Source organism: Natrix helvetica (genome assembly GCF_964273705.1).
Source record: "Natrix helvetica genome assembly, chromosome: 4".
Taxonomy (NCBI): Eukaryota; Metazoa; Chordata; class Lepidosauria; order Squamata; family Natricidae; genus Natrix; species Natrix helvetica.
In genome coordinates, this window is record NC_138550.1 from 105,151,830 (window position 1) to 105,174,116 (window position 22,287).

General features: G+C 40.5%; 1 protein-coding gene across 3 annotated transcripts in view; it reads right to left on the reverse strand.

Moving 5' to 3' along the window:
- The window catches only part of RIPOR2 (RHO family interacting cell polarization regulator 2), a 133,316-nt gene that overhangs the window by 40,383 nt on the left and 70,646 nt on the right, over positions 1-22,287 (reverse strand). For all 3 annotated transcript variants that reach the window (XM_081952755.1, XM_081952753.1, XM_081952754.1), the window contains exons 2-6: positions 9,415-9,541; positions 8,154-8,309; positions 7,160-7,238; positions 6,409-6,432; positions 5,757-5,810 (exon numbers count right to left, since the gene is read on the reverse strand). In XM_081952755.1, coding sequence (XP_081808881.1) covers positions 5,757-5,810; positions 6,409-6,432; positions 7,160-7,238; positions 8,154-8,309; positions 9,415-9,541 — 440 coding nt within the window. The remainder of the gene's footprint in view (positions 1-5,756; positions 5,811-6,408; positions 6,433-7,159; positions 7,239-8,153; positions 8,310-9,414; positions 9,542-22,287) is intronic.

Genomic DNA, 22,287 nt, shown 5'->3' on the forward strand with positions numbered 1-22,287 from the left:
CTCCAGCCCCCCGAGTTCTTTGGTACCAGGAAGAGGATGGAGTAGAACCCCCTCCCCTCCTGGTCGGGGGGGACCTGCTCTATCGCGTCTATCTCCAGGAGATGGTGAATCTCCTGGTTCATAAGCTCCCTCTTCAGAGGACAGGAAGGAGTGGGGCACCGGATGAAGTTCCGGGGAGGGGGGGATAGGAATTCTAGGGATAGGCCCTCCCTCACAATCTGGAGGACCCAGGCGTCCTCCGTGGTCTGGGCCCAATGGTGGGCGAATAGCTGGAGGCGCCCCCCTATGGGTGACGGGCCCGGGCAGTCACTTAGATTTGCGGAAGGGCCTGTTAGAGGCACCTCCGCGGTTGGATTTACGGAAGCCAAATTGTTGTCTACCTCTGTCCTTAAAGGAGGACCTGTCCTGGAACCTGTCCCCTGACTGACCGGCCGGTCGGTAGGGCGGGGAGAAGGAAGTAGAGGTAGAGAGTTCAGAGGCACGAAAGGGCTGCCTCCTGGGGTATGGAGCGGACTTGCGGTCCTGCTTTTTAGTGGTGGAAGGTAAAATCTTCCTTTTATCTTTGGATTCAATGAGGAGAGGCTCAAGCGCCTCCCCAAATAATTTGGCGCCCTTAAAGGGGGCTGAGGCCAGCTTCCACTTATGCTTCTGGTCCGCCTGCCAGTGGCGGAGCCAGATCAGACGGCGTGAGGTGACGTTGGCCGCCAAGGCGCTAGAAGCAAATTTAGAAGCGTTAAGGGATGCGTCCGCCGCATATTGGGAGGCCGCAATAATTTTTGAAATATCCTGGGGGAGGCGCAAGTCCCCTGCCGGGAGTTTGGCCAACAGTTCCCTTAGCCATATAACGGAGGCCCTGTTAAAAAAGGAGGCGGAAGAGGAGGCTTTGATGGCCCAGGCAGCCGCCAGGTGGGCCTTATGGCATACCCTCTCCGCCTTCTTATCCTCCGCCTTGAGCCCATCCAGCAGATCTGCTGGGAGGGAGGAGTTGGAGGTGAGGGCAGTGATAGGTGGTTCCACGGCTGGGAGAACCAAAAGGTCTTCCAAGGTGGGGTCCATAGAGTAAAGTTTCTTGTCTGCCCCGCTGGGGGAAGACAAGGTGGCTGGTTGGGCCCACTGGCGTTGGATTACGTCCAGGAATAAGCCTGGAACCGGGACCAGCTCTTGTTGGGGGGCTGGGACGTCGAACATGGCCGCATTGGGATTTTCGGGAACAGCATCGGCCGAAGGTTGGACCGGCTTAGGTTTAATCCCTACCCTGGTAGCTAGTTTGGCCTTACGGAGAATGGACTTAAAGAGAGTGGGTTTGAAAAGTCCGGAAAAGGCAGGGGCGTCCGGGGGGAGGCCCTCGTCTTCAGATAGCTCCAGGCCGTCCTGGTCAGCGTCCTCGATGGCGGAGGTTTCGCTGACCACGGATGACTCAAGGGATGGATGGCGGGCACGCTTGGCTGGAGGAGGGGCCGCCGGGCCCCGGGAAGTGGTCCCTGGCCCCGAAGGGGGAGGGGAGCGCTTTTGGAGGCCCTCAGCAATGCCTCTGGCGATAGCACGATCGACCAAGGCCTGCACACGCGGTGACAGCTCGGGCTCCTGATCAGAATCTGATCCCGGGTCCCTGGGGTCTTGGAGATGGTAGTGGGAACCCCCAGCCGGGGGAGCCCTGGTGTGACCCTCTGGGACTGGGTCCTGTTCATATGACCAGGACGGGGCAGGAGAAGCTGGTTCCGCCAGTGATCTGTCCGGGGACAGATCCTGAGACTCTACCTCCTCATTCAGCAATGCCAAGATATCACCTCTGGATGGGGGCACGGGGGCCACCTCTGGGGGGGACCCTGTCCCAGCCTGGCGCCGGGCCTTCTCAAATTGTTTATCAAGGGCCCGCTGGCGCCTCTCAGCGTCCTTGGTTTCGGCTGCAGACGGGGCCTTGACAGGGTGCCTATGGGTGTCCCCTGAGACGCCCTTGCCCATACTCCCACCCCTACTGGAAGGGGGATCCTTGCTAGGGGCCTGAGAGGGGCCGGATCTAGCCTCAAGGGAACCTGATGGAGGGGGCAGCTCCATGCCAATGACCGCACAAGGATGATGCAGAAAACACAGGCAAGCGGGTAGGCTGCAGCGGAATTCGACTGGCTACACTGAAAGGCATAAAGAAAAAAGACAATTATGATTAATAATACAGGTATAGGAAAAAATTAATAAATCCATTTCAGCCTAACACTAGTAGCCAAGTGGGAGGAGGGCACCCAGGAGGCTGAGCTATGAGGTGGCCCGCAGCTCAGGCTGCAGTAACCCCTGCAGGAGAGACAGGGAAGTCAGTAGGCCAGGAGACTAGAGCTTAAAAAAAGGCGAAGGCCTGGCCAGATCTTAAGGATAGAGAAAAATCCTTCCCTGTGCCGGTGCAAAGGACACGTGGTGGCCAAATTACCAGCGCCGCTGATGTCCAGTGAGTGGTGGCCGAGGGTCCGTTGGGTGGGCCCGGCGAGGCCCTGTAGCCACCAAGCGGCCTCCTGCATGAGCGTGGCTGAGCGGCAGAGGCCTAAAATTAAAGGCGCGAACTTTTCGCGCCTAAAAATGGCCGCCGCAACAGCGAGGAGCTGGGCGGAGAGGAGAGCGGCAGCCAGGATCAATCCGGGTCGCTCGTGGCTCCGCGGCGGCTGAGGGGTGGAAAAAAACGCAGGGGAGTCAAAAAACCGAAAAAAACTAGGCCGGAAAATAACAACCGGGGAGGGAACCGAGCCAAAAACAAAGAAAAAAAACCCCTCGCCGCTGTTGCCGCGCTCTGGGAGCAAGCGGCAAGTTTCCAAGCCTGCACGAGTGCGAGGCTGTGGAGAAAAAACCTCCCCCACACACGCTTATCTCCTGGCCTCCGAGATAGCTGATGTTGATTGCAGAAGGATAAAAGGCAAGGAGAAAAGTTCGTTTTGAAGAGGAAAGGGTTTTCCAAAAATTTAGGAGAGTCCAAGCCAAGGATTAATAGCCTGAACTCAAATATGCATCCGATCTGGGCAGTGAGGAAATTAATTCTGGCAGTAATCACACGAGGAGGTGTGGTTAAAGGGAGAAAAAAAGTTCCTCAGTATCCAGGGCAACCAGACTGAATTAACCCATTGCTTGGACTCTCCAAGCGGTGCACAGGAAAATATAGTAATTCATAGGGAAAAGTGGGCAAACAATTTCAGTGCTAATGGTGTCTTTGTATGGAAAATAATTATCTGTGTAAAGGACATCATTCTCTTGTCTCACAACAACTATTTTTCAAAATTTAATATCTCTGTTTTCCCAATGAATAATGGGGAATAATGAACAATTATTGTGCTGAGCCATTTAAATTTTATGCAAACATTTTTCATTAAGGTTTCTTTCAACACTAATAATAATACTGCATTTAATAATTTCTTATAATTTGATTTAATTTTCAGAATAAGTAAACAACAGCAGCAACATGCTACTGTACTATACAAAAAAGTTTGCTTAAGAAGAAAAGGAGAATATTACATTCTTGCCAATATAAGAACTCCTTCACAGTACTGAGCAAAAATTGGAAATCAAAGCCCAACTGTTTTTTCCTACCAGACAAATTATTACAGATTAATTTTATGCTTATTTCCTCGGAACAGAGGCCCACAATGCTTAGTGGAGCTAACTTCCAGACAAGAAATAAAAGGAAATGTGGTCCCAAGAACTACGCATAGAATTGTTCTGCCATTTAAGTAGCAAAATAATCCTTTTGTTCCTTCTATGTAGGTACAATATATTTCTTGCAAGACAAAATCACACAATTATCATTTCCTACAGTACATTATGTACACCACTTTGGTATAAATAGAAAACATTTCCATTCACAGGAAGCTACGGGCTTGATTTTTATTGATTCCCCATTGTACTCTAACCTTTTTCTATTTTTCTGTTGATTAGAAGACTTTCTGAAACATTGTAGTAGGATACTGCACAAAGATATGCAATGAGTGAAAAATATGTACTATCTTTAATATACATGGGAATAGTTTCCAGGAACAACAACAACAACAAATAACTGAATGCAAGAGACTTATCAGATTTTACATACTAGACAGACCCAAACAAAGCACTATAAAAAATGAATACAGGAAGTCCTTGACATTGTCTAGTCGCTTAGTGTCATCCTGGTGTTACCTATGACCTGATTCAAAGTTCTGATGGTCATATATGAACTTTGGGCACTAGCAGCTCAGATATGGTAGCCTGAAACAATCCAGATCCAGCAGTAGGATATATTTATTGAAAAAGGTGTAGATTCCTGTAAGTTACAGATGCCTATAAATAAACACTTGGCAATTACCAAAACTATTATCTATTGGTCTAGTATGGCATATGAAGATCAGAATACCTGACCATAAAAATTGTCATGTTACAATATTTACTTCTATTAACATGACTGCTGTACATGTACCACAAAATGGTACTTCTTTTTTTTCCTTGTCAGCTTGAGCAAATCTACCACAAACCCATCAGTGACATTCAAAAGCTGTCATGGCCACATTTCCTTCCTTTACTTCCCTTTCAAAACTTAAATTTAGGACTCAGCTTTCACCAGAAGGCTAATGCACATTGCTTATCATAGTGATAAAAGTTGTGCAACTTTCCTTGAAATGTTTTCAATTACAATCACTTGTGTTTTCTTCTAAAAGCCTTGCTTCACATAAAGTTTTCCATGTTTGTTACCATGGGTTACAGAACAACAAGCTAACATATTAAGCAATTTGGATGTGGATTTAGTTCTGAAGCAACTCAGCCTTATGTAAAACATTGAAATCACTTTGTTCTGAGTGGGCGGGACTCAAACACAAAGTACCCACTGCATGAGCTTGCTAGCAGGAAACATGCTATTTTGGATTTATTTTCTTGATGAATATTTGATTTATGAGCATAAAATAAATAAGAGGGTTATGTTTTGAATGTCCCATAAAAGAAGGTTGCATTTTTTTTAAAAAAATCACAAGATAATTCTATGCTGTTTGACGTCTACTATTACAGAAAAAAGGAAACATAATTAAGTGCAGGTCAGCCTCATGCAGCAGCCTTACAGCTAATTTCATTTCAGTTACATGCACCATTTTCAAAATACAAATGGCAGCAATAGAGACTCATGTCCTAAAATATGGCCTTCAGCAATAGGCACTCAGCATGACTGAATAAAATGCTTTGTTGCACTTAGTGGTGTGAAATATTTTATTGTACAAATGAAAGAGAAGTAACAACTCTCTGAATGCCTATGTGATTCCATGCATATTATGTATCATGCAAATATTATGTATTATGCAAATATACAGACAGGGAAATAATGAATTATTAATAGGGGATGACCCTATAAGGGTATTTTAAACATTCTGGCAATTGGATGAAAATTAAGAGCTCTGTTGAAGACAAGGTTTCTGTCAAAAATGAAATGTTCCATCTAGAAATGTATTTATCCTTCAGGCAGGAAAAGATAAGGCTGTTAATAGTACATTAATTCTGTTATCTCACCTCATTTCCTCTTGTTCCAGGTCAGTTTGATACAGACTTGCTATGAGTGAGAACACCTTGGGGAACATGGCAAATTCCCTTATAGGCTGTACTAGAGTCTGCTACTAATTTACATAAGGTTACTTGCAAGACATAATCTATGTTTATCTAAAGAACTGCTTTGTGAGATGGTTTCTCTAGACTACCAGATACAGTATTGCTAGACGGGCTTTTTTTGAAGAACAAAGTTGGAAACAGAATGAAAGGAAGTTAATTACCTTACTGATATGAAATTCAAGCTTTCTCATATATCTTTCAATTGCTTTCATTTGCTGAAAAATAAAACGATCAAAATAAGAACAGATATCTGAATTTAGCTGAATCAATGGATACTTCTCTCTATGTCTAATATTCTCATATAAAACCAGGTTGATATTCAAAAGTAATTCAATACTTCCTCTATCTATCTGGGCAAGGAAGAGACCAGAATTAAAGTGCTTTTAATTTCATTCTAAATTTACAAAATAATCACTAATGGTTTTGGACAAAACAGGGTTTCCCAGTTCCATTAGATGTAACTCAAGTTACTGTATAAAAGGGTTTCAAATCACATACTGTACTCAATCAATATTTTATGCACTTACAGATGTCCCTATAATCACCTTAGGCAAGAATCTTCAAATCACTTAATTGATTTTGTGGACTGAAAGTGGTGTTTGCCAAGTAAATGAAGGAAAAATGATAGATAGGATTTTTTACTTTATGAGTTATCTAACTAATGAGATGCCATGCTGCAGCCTTCTCCAGCTTTTAATATGTGTTGGGACTACAACATCCACAATTTCCAATTAGAAGGAAGATTTTTTTTCTGCTACCACACATAATTGAGATTATTTGTCTACTGAAGTATAGTTATTACAAAATACTTACCTTGTCAAGTTCATACAGCACCCCCTGAAATGAATGAAATGAATGTATTACTACAAATAAGATACTCTTTCAATGAAGATGTGATAGTTTTAAACATAGTGTCCTAACAAATTGAGTCAAAATGAAACAACTGCAATAAACAAATATCATTTTTAAAATTGCATTTTTTCCAGACAGTTCAGGGTGAGAAGAAATAGGGGAACATAAATTCAGTTCTAAATTTTCCAGAAAACGTTTACATGCAAAGGCATAAGCAAAGAGATAAAATGGCTTCCTCACATTGTTGTAATCATTTATGTAAAGAGCGGCGCACACAGATTTAATATATAAAAATGCAACCATAAATGTCTAGTTTGAGAAAAATGGTTACAATAACTTTGAAGTGCTGTACTGAGTTTTTACAAATTAATTAGCTCTCTTTTCTCCCAGTATCTTCTTCTCCCTTTGCAAAAGTCATTATTATACAAAAATAATAATGTACATTGTTCACTGCACTAAATGTTGGAATAGTATGATATAGATCTAAGGGGAAACATATTTGTGAAAACAAAGATCTGGTATATCAACATCATGTGGTAATATGGGGATATTTATAATCAAATGCCTGAAGTGGCAGAATATGTATTGTATTTGTTATAAAACATAATGAGCCCTTAGTTTCATATGCAGCATCCCAACATTAAAATCCAATTCTTAATTTCCTTGCTTAGCACTTTGTTCTCTACTATTTTGAATCTTTAGACAAGCATACCAGCCGTGAATTTCTTTTCATGTCCTTCAATTGACTACTTAATTTATCCAGTTTTGTTTGATGAACTTCTAAATATTCACTGTAAAGAGAATACAAAATTGAAACATCAGCAATGTTATATTCCCATGTAAATCTAAATAAATAAAATGTAACTTGTTAAAGACTAAGCATTATTTCTTTATAGAGTAAATATTTGGCTGAAATAGATACTTTTACTCATAAATATAGTTCATATGTGGAAAAAGACAGAAAACTCAAATTTTGCAGATGTGATTTATAAAATCTAAATAAAAAATTACTGATATGCATAAAACTTTCTCACTTATGTTCAGTGTCCTTAGAGGACCACAGAAAGATGCAATAATCTCTCACATCAGAATCACACTTCAGTTTACAATGTTTTAGTATATTGCAATAATTGCAGCAGGCATGGAAGAAAGTGAGACTAGAAAAAAAAGGTGCATTTATAAAAATCAGTTAAAGCCAAATCACAATGGACATGTCATTCTTTTTAGTTTTCAAAGACAATTGACAAAGCCCTACAAAACTCTACTCTCGCCCAATTCCTAAAGTAAGTTGATCAACAGTTAATTAGTATCACTGGGCTGAAATATACCACTATATATTTCCTCATTATTGTTACAAACCATGCTAAATGCAAGACATCAGCATAGCATGCCATCTCTCCCCCCCCCCCCCCCAGTTAAATACAGAATCATTTGGGCATCAGCTGGAATAACAAAATGTAGAGATTCTTGCAGCTATTATGCACTAAAACCGAAAGATAAAAGGCATCTGCTGGACTGAAACTATCCAGATGACTAAATACCTATGGATTGTGCAAATCAATCTTTAGGCTATCAACAAAATAGGTACTTTTGCTGGTTGGAAACTGATTAGCTATCTTTGACATCAGTAGATAAGTTGTTGTTTATCACACATAACTTTTTTTTCCTTTTTGAGCAATACATCCAGCAGTAATAAAAGCTCTTACTCCAATCCATTCTTCAAGGCCTTGTAAACTTCCTCCATTCTTTCAGGCTGCGGCTCCTTAGATGAGCTGTTACTTTTGTGCCCCAAATGGTGTGCTTTCTTCACTTTGGCTTGGGGTTTTTTGAGTACAGGAGAATTCTCAATAAAGGAATTACATCTGCAAAGTGAAAATGGAAAGCGTTTTTTCTTGGAAACAAATACATTACATGTGGAAAATACATGTGGAGTATTTTAATATTTTCTAAGCAGCATTTCACAACAGTAAGTGGCATCATGGTCTTTAGTACCCATTAGCCATTTTAACTCATTTTCAGGCAAAAATGTAAATTATTACCCAAACAAAAAGGTGATCTCAATGAGCTAAGCAACTTTGAATTTGCTTAGCCTGTTCGAATTAAACTTGTGCAGAGAAATTCCCTGGCAGCTTCAGCCAGCATCAAATTTAATCCTTGCTGCAAAATGCAGCCCTAAGAAAACCAAGATTTGTAATACTGCCATCAAAAAAAGCAAGAGTTTTAGTATTAATGGACAATCACTTAAAAAGCACAGTACATGAAACATAGAATTAGAGGTAAATCCTTTCTAAAAACAAAAACAAAAAAATTATGTACATGTCCTTCCAAAGACAGGGCCAGCTGTAGGTTTGAAAATTATTTAAGTAGATATCTTTGCAAAGGGGTGGATTGTAACAGGCTACAGCCATGCTTTCCGATCTAATCATCATATACTTCCCTAATGCATATGTACAATTGTACTGAGCATTGTGGGAGATTTAATATGCTCAGTATTAAATAGAGAATGACATTTAATATGAAGATCTATTCAGATTAATGCAATCACCCCAGCCTTATGAAATATTGCTGTAAATGGTTACCTGGACTTACCTAGGTGGAAGTAGGCGTAAAAAGAATCAAAATATTTAACAAAGCAAATAGCCTGACTCAGCCTTATGTTTTTATCTTTTAACTGATTGTGGAGGATGGGAAAGAAGCTGTTTTCATTTCCAGCCCTCCTTTCCATTCCATCGTATAGAACTGATGGAAGCTTATTGGAGTAAAAGAGAAGATCAGGTCATGTAGATAACCTTTGACAAAGCTTGTCTAGTAGTTGCTTAAATGGCTATTTTGATCACAAACAGAGTGTCAGATTTATTACAGAGGCAGAGATACACCCTGAAATGAGAACAGATCTCCAGAGCTAAAGTGATTGAGATATATGTGTTTTCCTTCAGTTTACAGCTTGACTTTGGAGATGATACTTGCCTGGATCGTCTTTCCTGAAGACCACTGAAGCCAGCAAAGGACTGGCTTCTAATGATCCCATTAGGGCCTCCTGGAGAGAATGAGTGAGATCCTACTGACATGATTTCTGGGGATCGTGAAGGTATTTCTGAAAGACACAAGAATAAGAATGTCAGCCAAAATGTAAGGTACAAGTGGGTTTAAATCAAGTCCTACAACCTCTAAAAACAAAAATAACTGATATAATATTCATGCAATTTAATAATTATTATTAGGGCTTGATACTGTATTCAAGTCTCTGAATGTTGACAATATAGTGCAGTATATGCACGCTACCATAGTCTATTTCAGCCTTGAGCAAAAAAATGTGTTTGTATTGATAGGTGAAAATATATCATTTTATTTCTGTGGATTAACAAATTCAGTTGTTCAATAGCAGTTGTATCAATGGCATATCCAATACACTGCTAGAATGAAAGCTCATATACTATTATACTAAGAAACCATAAAGTAGAAATTCAAATTTGACAGATTGTTTTGCTTAAGAATCTTTACTTCCATTAAAAATAAACCCTAAAGGAAAGTAGGGCAAAACGTTTGCTTTAGTGCTAAATTGAGAACCATATGGAATTATACAACAGGAATTCTTGTCCACAGATATTAAGAAAGCAGAATCTTTTTTTCTTTTTTAGAAACTTAGAACTATGACATTAAAATTAAATATTGACTTTCAATAATTATTTACATGCTTACCTGTAAGAAATAATCACAGTAAGTATATATAGGACTGTGACATTAGCAAACTATAAAACATTTTAACCTCTTGAAAGTGCTGAGAAAGGAATCTAATTATATAGTTGCCGAGGGGAAAAAATCCAGAGAGAATTTACAAAAGTTAAAAGAACATTATAGATTTTCAAAACAACAATTGATAACCAACTCCTATTTAATACAAAATTTATATCAATCTCATGAACAAAATCAGACAAGAACTCTTTCCATGCAATATATCTACACTTCTAAACAGAGGCTTTGGAAGAAAAAGCAAACCACTCCTTAGTCCTGGAAAGAGGACAGAGGCATCTGCAGGGGCAACCATGCAATCAAAGCCCAGCCCTTTTTTCATGTACATCTCATGCATGAAGAAAAGGGCAGAGCTTTGCTCTTGCCTGCCATCTTGACAACTGAGACGGAATTCTAATGATTCCCATATTACTAACAATTGTTGTTAATGACAGGGATCCTGTCCTAATTGGCTCTGCCTGGAGTAGAAGATGATAGTATTTTAATCATAAAAAGAAATGATGGAGAAATATCCTTATGATGATTCTGCTACTCTGGGGGGGCTCCTAAAAACAATCTAGAGCAGTGGTTCTCAACCTTCCCAATGCGGCGACCCTTTAATACAGTTCCTCATGTTGTGGTGACCCCCAACCATAAAATTGGTGTCTCGGTTCCTAAGATCATCGAAAATATGTGTTTTCCGATAGTCTTAGGTGACCCCTGTGAAAGTGTCGTTCGACCCCCAAAGGGGTCCCAACCCATAGGTTGAGAACCACTGATCTAGAGGGCTATGTTTGTGTCAGAGCAATATGAAATATGCTACATAGATCACCTGTTTCTGCACAAGGGGTGGCATATGGATAATTCTTCAATTAACAGCAGAGATGTAATGGGATTTTATACATAGAAAAAAAAATCTTGAAGTACTTAATGTATACAGTACCTGTACTGAATATATATTTCTTTGGGCAAATTTAGATTGATTGGTCATAAAAATTAGAACTGGAACCTTGTAGAGACCTGCTGTTACCATTCAAACCATATTCATTTAGAGATGAATGAATGCAGAATTTTTAAAGAAACTGTAGAACTTTGGTTTCTTAGTATTTCGCACTATTTTGGTTGTACTCTTAAAATAAGCTCATAAAAGTTGTCCTGAATTCAAAGGAACTTTAAAGACATCAAGGACAAGCTTGATTACTGTTGTGACAGTTCTAAAATTCCAATGCAACTTTTATGACAGTAGCAGCATTTTAAAATGAATTATATAAGATATCTCTCAAATATGTTCCTAGGACAGCTGAAACTGGGTTTTTTTGAGATTGTCAACATTACTTTCTACAATTTATACAGCAGATAAAGCCATATAAATGTAATATAGTAGTATATCCATACTATAGTATACTACCATATACTATAAATCCATTAGTCATGTTATAATCCAAATTTCCAATCTACTTTTGATCTTAAAATAGACCAAAATGGGTAACTTTTGGAACTATCCTATTTGTAAGACGTATGGATTCCTATATCTATTCAATTTGAACTCCCAACAGATTCTGAATATAAATTTATTTAGGGTCACAGTATGCCACATTAACAGTTACTGAGCTGTTGCCTAGCTTATATGAGCAGCATTCTCTTAAATGTTTACTGTAAATGGATTTGTTAAGGAAAGAAGAGCTTAGAAACTTTGTCAGCTTGTAGAAGTTCAATGGCAAGAATTTTCTACATCACATAAAACAGAAGGATAATCAGGAAAGGTTGTTAGTCATGAAGAGCTGAATTGCATATGGTAAGCTGCTTCCCAGTCAAAAGCCTCTTCCTGTCAAAATAAAATAAAACAATGCCAACATCATGCGTTCCATCATGTTCCTGTTAAAGTACATAAAGAACAAGAGGCTCATAGTTGTTATAAAATGGATATCTGCCAAATTGAAGAGAGATGTTTGCAAGATAATGTGTGAAAAATCAGGAGAATAATTTATGTTCAGAAAAATAAAGAAATTTAATAAAAATAATAAAAATAATTAAAAAACATAAAAAGGCAAAAGAATACATATGTACATTTGCATACATATAATGTAACCTCTAATGTCATATCTCATCTATGTCCATCTCTCTCTCTCTCTCTCTCTCTCTCTCTCTCTCTCTCTCTCTCTCTCTCTCTCTCTCTCTCTCTCTCAGTGGCTAAGATGCTGAGCTTGTCAATCAGAAAGGTCAGCAGTTCGAATCCCTAGCGCCACAAAATGGAGTGATCTCCTGTTACTTGTCCCAGCTTCTGCCAACCTAGCAACTAGAAAGCACATAAAAATGCAAGTAGAAAAATAGGGACCACTTTGGTAGGAAGGTAATAGTATTCCCTGCGCCTTCGGCCTTTAGTCATGCCAGCCACATGACGACGGAGACGTATTCTGACAGCGCTGGCTTTTCGGCTTTGAAATGGAGATGAGCATGGCCCCCTAGTCGGGAATGACTAGCACAGTGATGGGCGAACCTATGGCACGCGTGCCATAGGTGGCAAATGGAGCCATTTATCAGGGCACGCGAGGCGCTGCCCTGTCAGCTAAGTTCACCCTTTTTTAAAGCCATTTTTCACCCTCCCCAGGCTCCAGAGGCTTTATAGAAGCCTGGGGAGGGCGAAAAGAGTCCCCCCGCCGCCCGGAGGCCCTCATGAGCTTCCTTGGAGCCTCCGGAACGCAAAAAACCGGCCCTACGGGCAAACCGGAAATTCAGGAACAGACTTCCTGTTTGCTCGGAGGGTCGTTTTGAACGCTCCGAAGGCTTCAGGGAAGCCTCCTGAAGGTCCCTGAAGCTTTCAGAGCGCTTAAAATGACCCTCTGAGCAAACCAGAACTGACTTCCGGTTTGCTCAAGGGTCGTTTTGACTGCTTCGGAGGCTTCAGGGAAGCCTCCTGAACGTCCCTGAAGCCTTCGGAGCACTCAAAACGACCCTCCGAGAAAACCGGAAGTGACTTGCAGCAAACCGGAAGTGACCAACGGCCATTCACTTCCTCAGGGGGATTTAGGGTATCTTCCGCCACTATCGGTCGGTGGGTGCGGTAGGCCATTACAGAGGCCTACCAGGCAGTGCACTGGGTTCCACCGCAAGGGATCACAGCCCACTCTACCAGGAACGCAGCTACCACCACCGCCTGGGCCACCAGGGCTCCGCTAGAGGATATTTGTCGGGCGGCACCTGCGCTTCTCCTTGACCCTTTATCCGGCACTACCGTCTGGATCATTATGTTTCGGGGGACGTAGCCTTCGGCCATAGAGTGCTTCAGCAGGTGGCAGCCCCCTCCCCCAGAGCATGCAGCCCGCCCTGGGACTTAATATGGGTATGTCCCTGCTGTAGCCCCTCCCACTGAAGCCACAGGAAAAAGAGCGTTGGTCCTTACCTGAACGTTTCTTTTATGTGGCGTAGGTGGAAGGGGCTACTTTCCTACCCTGGGTTATAGCACACGGGTCAGGGTGGTTGGTGTTTTTTTGGCAATGTATGTGGTGTTGTTTTTCTTACATATTGCTATCAGCTTTTTCCATTCGACCTCGGAAACTGGGAGCCAGGAGGGAAAGGAGGATACTTAAGAAAAATCCCTCAGTCTCTGGACCAATCAGGCTGTAACAAACCCTGCTGTATGTAGCCCCTCCCTACACCACATAAAAGAAGCGTTCAGGTAAGGACCAACGCTTTTTATCAACCATAACATCTAGTAAAATCAGTTCCACAAGAATAGAAGCATTCATGCTGATATAACACTGTATCTTATATGGACATAAGTGCAGAATACAGAATTGAGTACAAAAATCAGAAATACCAGGAAAAGGTTCACAAATATAATTAATTAATACCACCATTTTTCATTTACACTGGATATTCCAATATATATGGCTGTTTAATTTCCTTCTGATAATTTTTTGTGGCTGTAGTTAATCCTGTTTTGGTATGAATGTGAAGCTCCCTGAAATAATCACATGCATTCATTCTTAATTCTTTGTTATTTCTACACTAGTGCATCTATTTAATGAAGACTCTGAATAAAAAGATTTAATTCTATTTCTTCCCCTGGAAGATTTAAAAATAACAAATTGAAGAGGCTGAACTGTTCTGCCCTATCAATTATGCTGATGTCTATATTCTTTGATTATGGCTAATTAGTAGAATTACAACTGTAAAAGCCAAAGCAATAAAATTCTTCGGAAGGATTTGAAGAACTGAAAATATTACATACACTAAAATTCACTTAGTAGAAATGAATATTCTTTTACAGCTTAGCAAAGAAATTCCTAGCCTTAGGGTCCCATACATTCCCATCTATACCATGTAGCACAATGATGATCAGAAATGGCAGTAGTTGTAAATTCAACATCTAAGTTACTAAGAAACTCTTGATTATTATAATTATGATAGAATTGCACTAAATTCAATCTAACTACATTTAAATAAACCTCTTTGAGATAAATGCATGGAGAATTAAAACTGCATAAGAACTGAAGCCGTCCCATCCCAGGCACCAATCATGTTGCTGAAGGGAATATGTACACCTGTTTGCCTTTTTTCTGCCCAGTTTGCCCCCAATCAATCTGTTAAATGACTAAAGAGGGCTCAATAATTGCTCTAATCCAAGAATCCCTTATGGACAAAAACATTAGTGATTGCAGAGAAGTAAATTTCACATGTACAACAGGATGTTTGAGCAACTGGCTAATTCAAGTGAAGCAATTAGGAAAAATACCTCTAAATGCACACTGACATCTTTTCATAGCTTTGATTCAGATGGATCATATAACACAATTTCTATGAGAACTGGACTACGTTCACAAAATATCCTTATTATGAAGGACCCCAAGAATTCTAAAACTGCAAAGATGTAATAAACAATTCCAGAAAACTCAACTGAGTGACATTGTACATGCTTGAAAAAAAGGAGGAAGAGAACATTAGTCGTTCTGAATTATAGATATCTCTCTCTCTCTCTCTCTCTCTCTCTCTCTCTCTCAGACACACACACTTACTCAGACACACACACTTACCATTTGCTGAAGGCAAAAATCCCTTCAAGAAATTTTTATACTGAATACTTTTCTGAAAGAGAAGCAACATAACTAATATCATAGACATGTTGTTATGCAAATTACCAAATCAGTGTTCTTTTCAATAAATGTTTAAATAGTAGAAGAAGGTCTTAGAGAAGATCATCTTTTGAATTTTTCCACTACAGCCTCTTATGTATTAGGAATGTTCTCAATCTTGCTTTACAGCAACCCTGAGTTTCTATAACTTAAGTATATGGCTTCCAAGATTACTTTAACAACTTGCACAAATTCAAAATGATTTGAAATAAAAAGAAATATCTAGAGGGAAGTAATGTTTGCTTTTCTCTATTAGGATAAATACTACATAACTAGAAATAAAGTTATTGCTGGAAGCTAGGACAATTTGTCAATTATCTTTCAATTTGATTAGTAATATTTAATAAGATAATATTGGCATCCTTGGCTAAAGATGGAAATCTGACTCCCATTGACCAGACTTTCTTTCTAGTTCTCCAATTTGCTATCCCATCCAGGCAAAACCATCTATCCAAATTACTGCGACTGATCTCTAGTACACACATCTTCAGCACAACCTTACTGTATAGATGCCTGAGGATGCCTATACATAAATCTGAAAATAAAAAGCGTTCGCTGAAACTGATTGTATATTAGATCTGAAAGTCAAGCTAAAGAGAATCTTCTGAAATTTCTCTACGCCAAACCTAAAAAGGTGATCCCAGACAATGAAATTTATGCTTTTTTCTTTGGATTGGGTGCTCCTCAGAGGTGGTATTTAGCTGATTTGCACCCGTTTGCGTGAACCGATAGCGGAAATTTGGCCTGGGTCACTGAACCGGTAGTGACTGCTGGCTGGCCACGCCCCTGAACTGCCCGCCCATCCCGCCCGACACTCGCTCACTCGCCCCGCCCATCCCATATGTTGCCTTTGCTTCACCACCCAGTCCAGCTACGCGCCTTGCCAGTAGCCTCCACGCCTCGCCTGTTCTGCTCAGCTCACCAAAGGTAAATAAACTTTCTGGTAGCGGCAGCTGGCTGGAGGCTGCCGAAAACTACTAGAGGTCAGCTTGCCTTCCGGAGTCCAGACCAGCCGCTGTGGGAGGAAGGTAAGCAGCCTGAAGAAAGAGAAGGTGGTGGAGGAGGAGGCAGTGCTAGGGCCGGGGCCATTGAAGGAGGGGAAATGGGGCAACATGTGCGACTAGCAAAGAGAGGGTGGGGCAGCATGCAGGAGGAGGAGGAGGCATGCAGACAGATTACGCCATGCCTGAGCAGAAAATAGGTAGGTAGGTAGAAATTCAATTTTCTTCCCTACCTTTTTCTGTGGTCGTGGCTTGGTGATTGTGGGGGTCATGTGACTGAGTGGATGTGGCCATGAGTGACATCAAGTTGGCTATGCCCACTCAATCAAATTTATTACCGGTTCTGTAGCCACGCCTACAGAACCGGTAATAAATAAATTTGAATCCCATCACTGGTGCCCAGTAGATTCTACCTTGTTCTCTATATCTCCAATGAAGCTGCTGGCAAGATTATCTCAAAGTATGGAATTTCTCTTTCTCTTTAATTTCTATCTTGAACTTGGAGAAATAGCGGAGACCTTGAATTGTAGTTACTTGGCTGGAAGAACATAAGTATGATTTAATTAAAGAAAGATGAAAGTATTTTAGGAAGCCCTCAATTTTATAACTGTAGATATACCGGTATTAAGGGCCTTGCACTTTCCTGAAAGACTACATTCCTAACAAAGGGATAATCCTGATCTGCAATTGTTCTTTACTGAATATGTTAACTACATTTTTAAAGGAAATATTTAAACAATCTGGTGGGCTAAATATATCTTCTTCTAGAAATCACAATTAGCCATTTTTATTCATGCCAAAGTCATATTATAATAATTTTATATAAAATTGCCTTTAAGTATGTATTAAAATGCAGCCACCAACTCTTTGACCATGTAAAATAAGTATACACATCCAATTTTGCACATTTTTGCAGTATGCATATGTCCTTTTAAGGATTAGCTTACGGCTACCAGTTGCTTAAAACCAGGAGAAATCAGCTTGTTGAGGCAAATCAATCTGCTCTCTATAACATTATAATGAAGAAATATAGCAATGGCAGGCACTGAGGGAATGCATGTGGGTTACCGTAGTAACTTGCATTCAAGAAGACAAGTGCTACCTATGAAACATGCAAATATAGTGAGTAATAACTATTATTGCTGAAAAGGGATAGTTCAATGAATTTGTCTACTACATTTGTTTATGTAAGAACATGCTATTGGCAATTAAGAAACACGATATTTATCAAACAAGTGTAAATATTTTGATCTTAAAAGTTCATTTTTAAAAACTATGCAGCACATAACATAGTTCTTTGTTATGATGAAATTCTGACAGTCCACAATGTCTAGGGGTACCAGCTTCAAATGCATGTTAAATAATCTTATTACTTGTTTTACCTTTAATATAGTAAATGATCTTGTGAATATTACTACTATGTTACATTTTGGAATCCTGTACATCATTTCTTAACTCTTAAGAATTTCTTTCACATAGATACTGAAGAAAAATTAATATGGAAACAATAGGTGAGAATTAATCGTGATGCAGAAAACAGGTGCAAACATGAAAGGGGTGAAAATCTCAGGAAGAATACTGCACTGTAAGTGCTAAAGCATGTGAATTTAGCAGATTTAGCATCACCGCATGTGTAAAACAAAGCTGATTAACATACAATTTAAATAGGGGGGAAAACTAGTGTGTGCCTGCATCAGCAACAAGGACAGAATCATTTTAAAATGTGGCACATTTGTTTCATTAGCCTAGAAATAAAATGCATGGGAATATCTGCTTCACAACTACTGTTGTTCCTTCACTTTCACAAAAGAAAAGTTTTGATGGTGGTGTTCAATATGGATAGGTTGAGAAATGCTCTCTTTCTGAGGGGGCACACCACCTTCTCTTCCAGGGCAAAAGGTATTGCTTCTTTCCTGAAGAGGTGTTTTATCACACCTGAAATACAATGTTCACACCTACCAACTACCCAAGAGCACCAGGAAGCTCAGGGATCCAGCCTCTGATGGATAAAGTCATGCTTGAATTGAAATGAATACTTTTTTTGTTCAAGTGTGATTAGACACACAAATAATTTATCTCCAGTACAGAAGAACTCAGTGTACTTGCAAGGAAACAGAAATAATAATAATAATAATAATAATAATAATAATAACAACAACAACAACAACAACAACAACAACAACAACAACAACAACTGGAAAAAGAAATTATGTGTTGTCCCAATTGTAATTGGAGCCCTTGGAGCAATACCTAAAGGGCTATCTCACTATTTGAAAAATCTAAATTTACCTGACTTGAACATTCCGACTCTACAAAAAACCACCCTACTTGGAACAACTTATATCCTCCTACGTTACCTTAACAGTTCCTAGGTCCTTGGTTAGGACTCGACCTGTTAGGCTACCAACCAGCCCCAAAGGCTGTGAATCTCACCAAAGATTAACATCATCATCATCATCATCATCATCATCATCATCATCATCATCATCATCATCATCATAATATCACCACCACCAATAAAAGGGGAAAATAAAAAAGATAATAAAAGAAATGAACACTACAGCCATACTAGGGAAGGAGTTGAAACAGTTTGTGTCTAGGATGTGAGGGGTTTGTAGATATTTTCTCAGCCCTTCTTCTGATGCAGGAAGAATATTCTTTGTTGTTTCTTTTTAATGATGGTTTTTTAAAATGATGTTAGGTATCCATTTCAAGTCCTAGGAGATTATAGAACCCAAAAACCTGAAGGATGCTACTACTGATCCCTTACTGTTGAATATAGCAAGAGGGGATAGAAGTTATCTGATTTCTTGAAGCTTACCTTCTTCCGTGAAGTTCACAATTCAAAACAAAATCTTGGTATCCTCACAGAAAGTTATCACCTCCTCAGACAATGTTCATATCAATAGGAGCAAGTTTTCTGGCAAAATCTTAAGAGATCCCTCACAGCATCTGCAGAGAGATTATCATATCCACTCCTTTCCACAAAAGGTGAATTACTGAACGAAGTTCCTGGACAAGATTCTGCTGATGTAGTAGGGCAGAGTACTATTGCTGTTTCACTGCCATTACAACCAGACAGTCTACCTTAAGATGGGTTCTTACCTATGAATTATGGATCACCTGCTTTGGAAAGCAAGAACAGAATCCATATCAAATGTTCATTACAATCTGACATGAATTAAGATAACATAAACTACATCATTGATGCATTTTAGAATGCAATCAATGAGATTTTTTAAAAATTCTCTCCTGAATAGAGTAATATATATGTGATTCTGAGGACACAATAAAATCCTTGATTCAGTATTCTGATTTGCAGATACACATACATTTTCAAATGTAAGATATGGTAGTGTAATCTGCATATGCCACAGGATTAGTAATAAAAAATCCTTTCAATATAGGGACATGAGGATAAGCAAAATGTGGATTAACCAAATCTGATAGCATTCTTGATCACTGAATGTTGCAGTCTTTATCTTGAATTTGCTTTATTGCTAAAGTAAATAGCAACAAATTGCAATGGGGGTGGGAGAGACTAGATAAGTGGGACTAAAGAGTGTGGAATTCTGGACTCAGTTTATAACTGACCTGAAGAGCCAGATCAGCCATCTGGTTGGGCTTGTTTGTTTTTGTCGTTGTCTAAATAGTTGAATGCAGGCCCTCTGATTGCTGCTATTGTACCAACTTCCTGGCTTCCCAATTTTAACTGCTCAATTCTGTGGCCTAGTTGGGGGGTGAAGTTTCCCAGACTTATGATACTGGGAGACTTTAAGATACTTCCTGTGGGTGTGTGGTCAGAGGATCCTGAGGGTTAATGGTACCACAGCAACCATGGACTTCACCCAAGCCATCAAAGACAGAACACATAGCATTTAGATCTTTTTGTGCCTTGAAGCAGTGATGTGAGAAGTGCTAAGGTTAGTCCTTTATCACATAATCTTACAGTTTTCTACAGTTTCTCCCTGCCATAAGTAGATAGGACTCCTTTGACTGGTCAACCAGTAGTATCTGATAGGCTCTGTTACGTTGCGGAGGTTTTTCTGAGCGTCTGGTGCACAGTTTGGCTAAGACTTTCATGGTCACTTGAATTGAGAATATGAAAATAGCCTAGGATTGGATTGTTCTTATATGGCCTCTCCCCATCTATGGATTCTGGAGAGTATCTTGATTTTCAGAATAAGTCCAGGAGATCAAATACCTAGGAACACCTAATGGAAGAAGATGAAGAATTAATCTAGCTAAACATAAAGTCCTATATAAAGGACTACTATATGCTGAGCATCAAAGTGCTTGAGTATTGTTACAGCATGAGAAAAAAAAACTGCATATAAATCTCCTTTCTCTATTATGCCAACTTTGTGCAAGGAAACAGAAAGGAAGGTTCCCATCTTCAAAAGAAAAAAAAGAGTGGGGGAGAAACAGATCCAGGAAACTATAGACCAATCAGCCTGACATCAATACCTGGGAAGAACCCGGAAAAGATAAGCAAACAACAGATCTGTGAACACCTAGAAGCAAGTAAAGTTATAATTGAAGGCCAACATAGATTTGTCAAAAAAAGATCATGAAACAAATCTTAATTCATTCTTTAACAAAGTGACTAAATTAGTGGACAAGCAAAATGCTGTGGACCAGTGGTGGATTTCTGCCGGTCCGCACCGGTTCGGGCAAGCCGGTTGGTCAATGAACCCGGAAGTATGTTCCTGCCACACTCGTCACTCACTCGCTTGCTCGCCCCCCCCGCCCATCCAGAAGCCGCTCCATTGCTAAACCAAGCTGCACGCCTATCCATCGAAAACAGCGCTGAATGGGGTGGGGAATCCTCCCTTTCCTCCTCTCAGTGATCTTTTGCGAAGGGAAACAGCTCTGAGGGGGGGAAAGCCTCCCATCGAAAACAGCGCTGAGTGGGGTGGGGAATCCTCCCTTTTCCTCCTCTCAGCGATCTTTTGCGAAGGGAAACAGCTCTGAGGGGGGGAAAGCCTCCCATCGAAAACAGTGCTGAGTGGGGTGGGGAATCCTCCCTTTCCTCCTCTCAGCGATCTTTTGCGAAAGGAGGCTTCTCAAAATGGGACACCCCCATCTCTTTGCGCCCTCAATCCGTCTCTCTCCCTCCCTCTGCCCTCCCCCAATGGCTCAGAGTGAAAAACTGGGGGGAACCATGCAGAGGAAAAGGAGGAGGAAGGAAACGGGGGAGAGAAATGGGGGGGAGGAAGAGAGAGAGAGAGTGACACACAAAGGGGGGAAGTTGGGAGACGCTCCCTCTAAATACTGATGCCCTCTGCTTTTGGGGGGAAAGGCAGCAATCTCAGGAGGGGAAAGGAGAGGAGGGTCCTAGGTGAAGCTCTACCCCCTATTCCCCTTATCCCAGTTAAGCCAACTCGGTTTGGGACCCAGCCTTTCCAACTTCATTTGGGATCTTCTAACATCCCACTCCCACCTGGTCACATGGCTGGCAAGCCACTCCCACCAGGTCACATGGCCGGCAAGCCACTCCTACCCAGTCACATGGCCTTCAAGCCACTCCCACAAAGCAGGCCACACCCACAGAGTAGGTTCCAAAAATTTTGAAACCCACCACTGCTGTGGACATAGCATACTTGGATTTCAAGGCAGACCACAACCTACTTCTTGGTAAGCTACTAAAATGTGGGATAGACAGCATCACCACCAGATGGATTCGTAATTAGCTGACAACCCATATTCAACGTAACCCTTAATGGAACTACATCTACGTGGACGGAAGTGAGCTGTGGGATACCCCAAGGTTCTGTCTTAAGCCCAGTGCCCTTCAGTATCTTCAAAAATGATTTAGATGAGGAATAGAAGGGGAACTTATCGAATCTGCAGAAGACATCAAGCTGACAGGAATAGCCAACACCCCAGAAAATAGGCTCAAGATCGCAACAGATGGTTAGATAGGATCAAGTTGACAGACTTGACCCTATCTAACAAAATGAAATTCAACGGTGAGG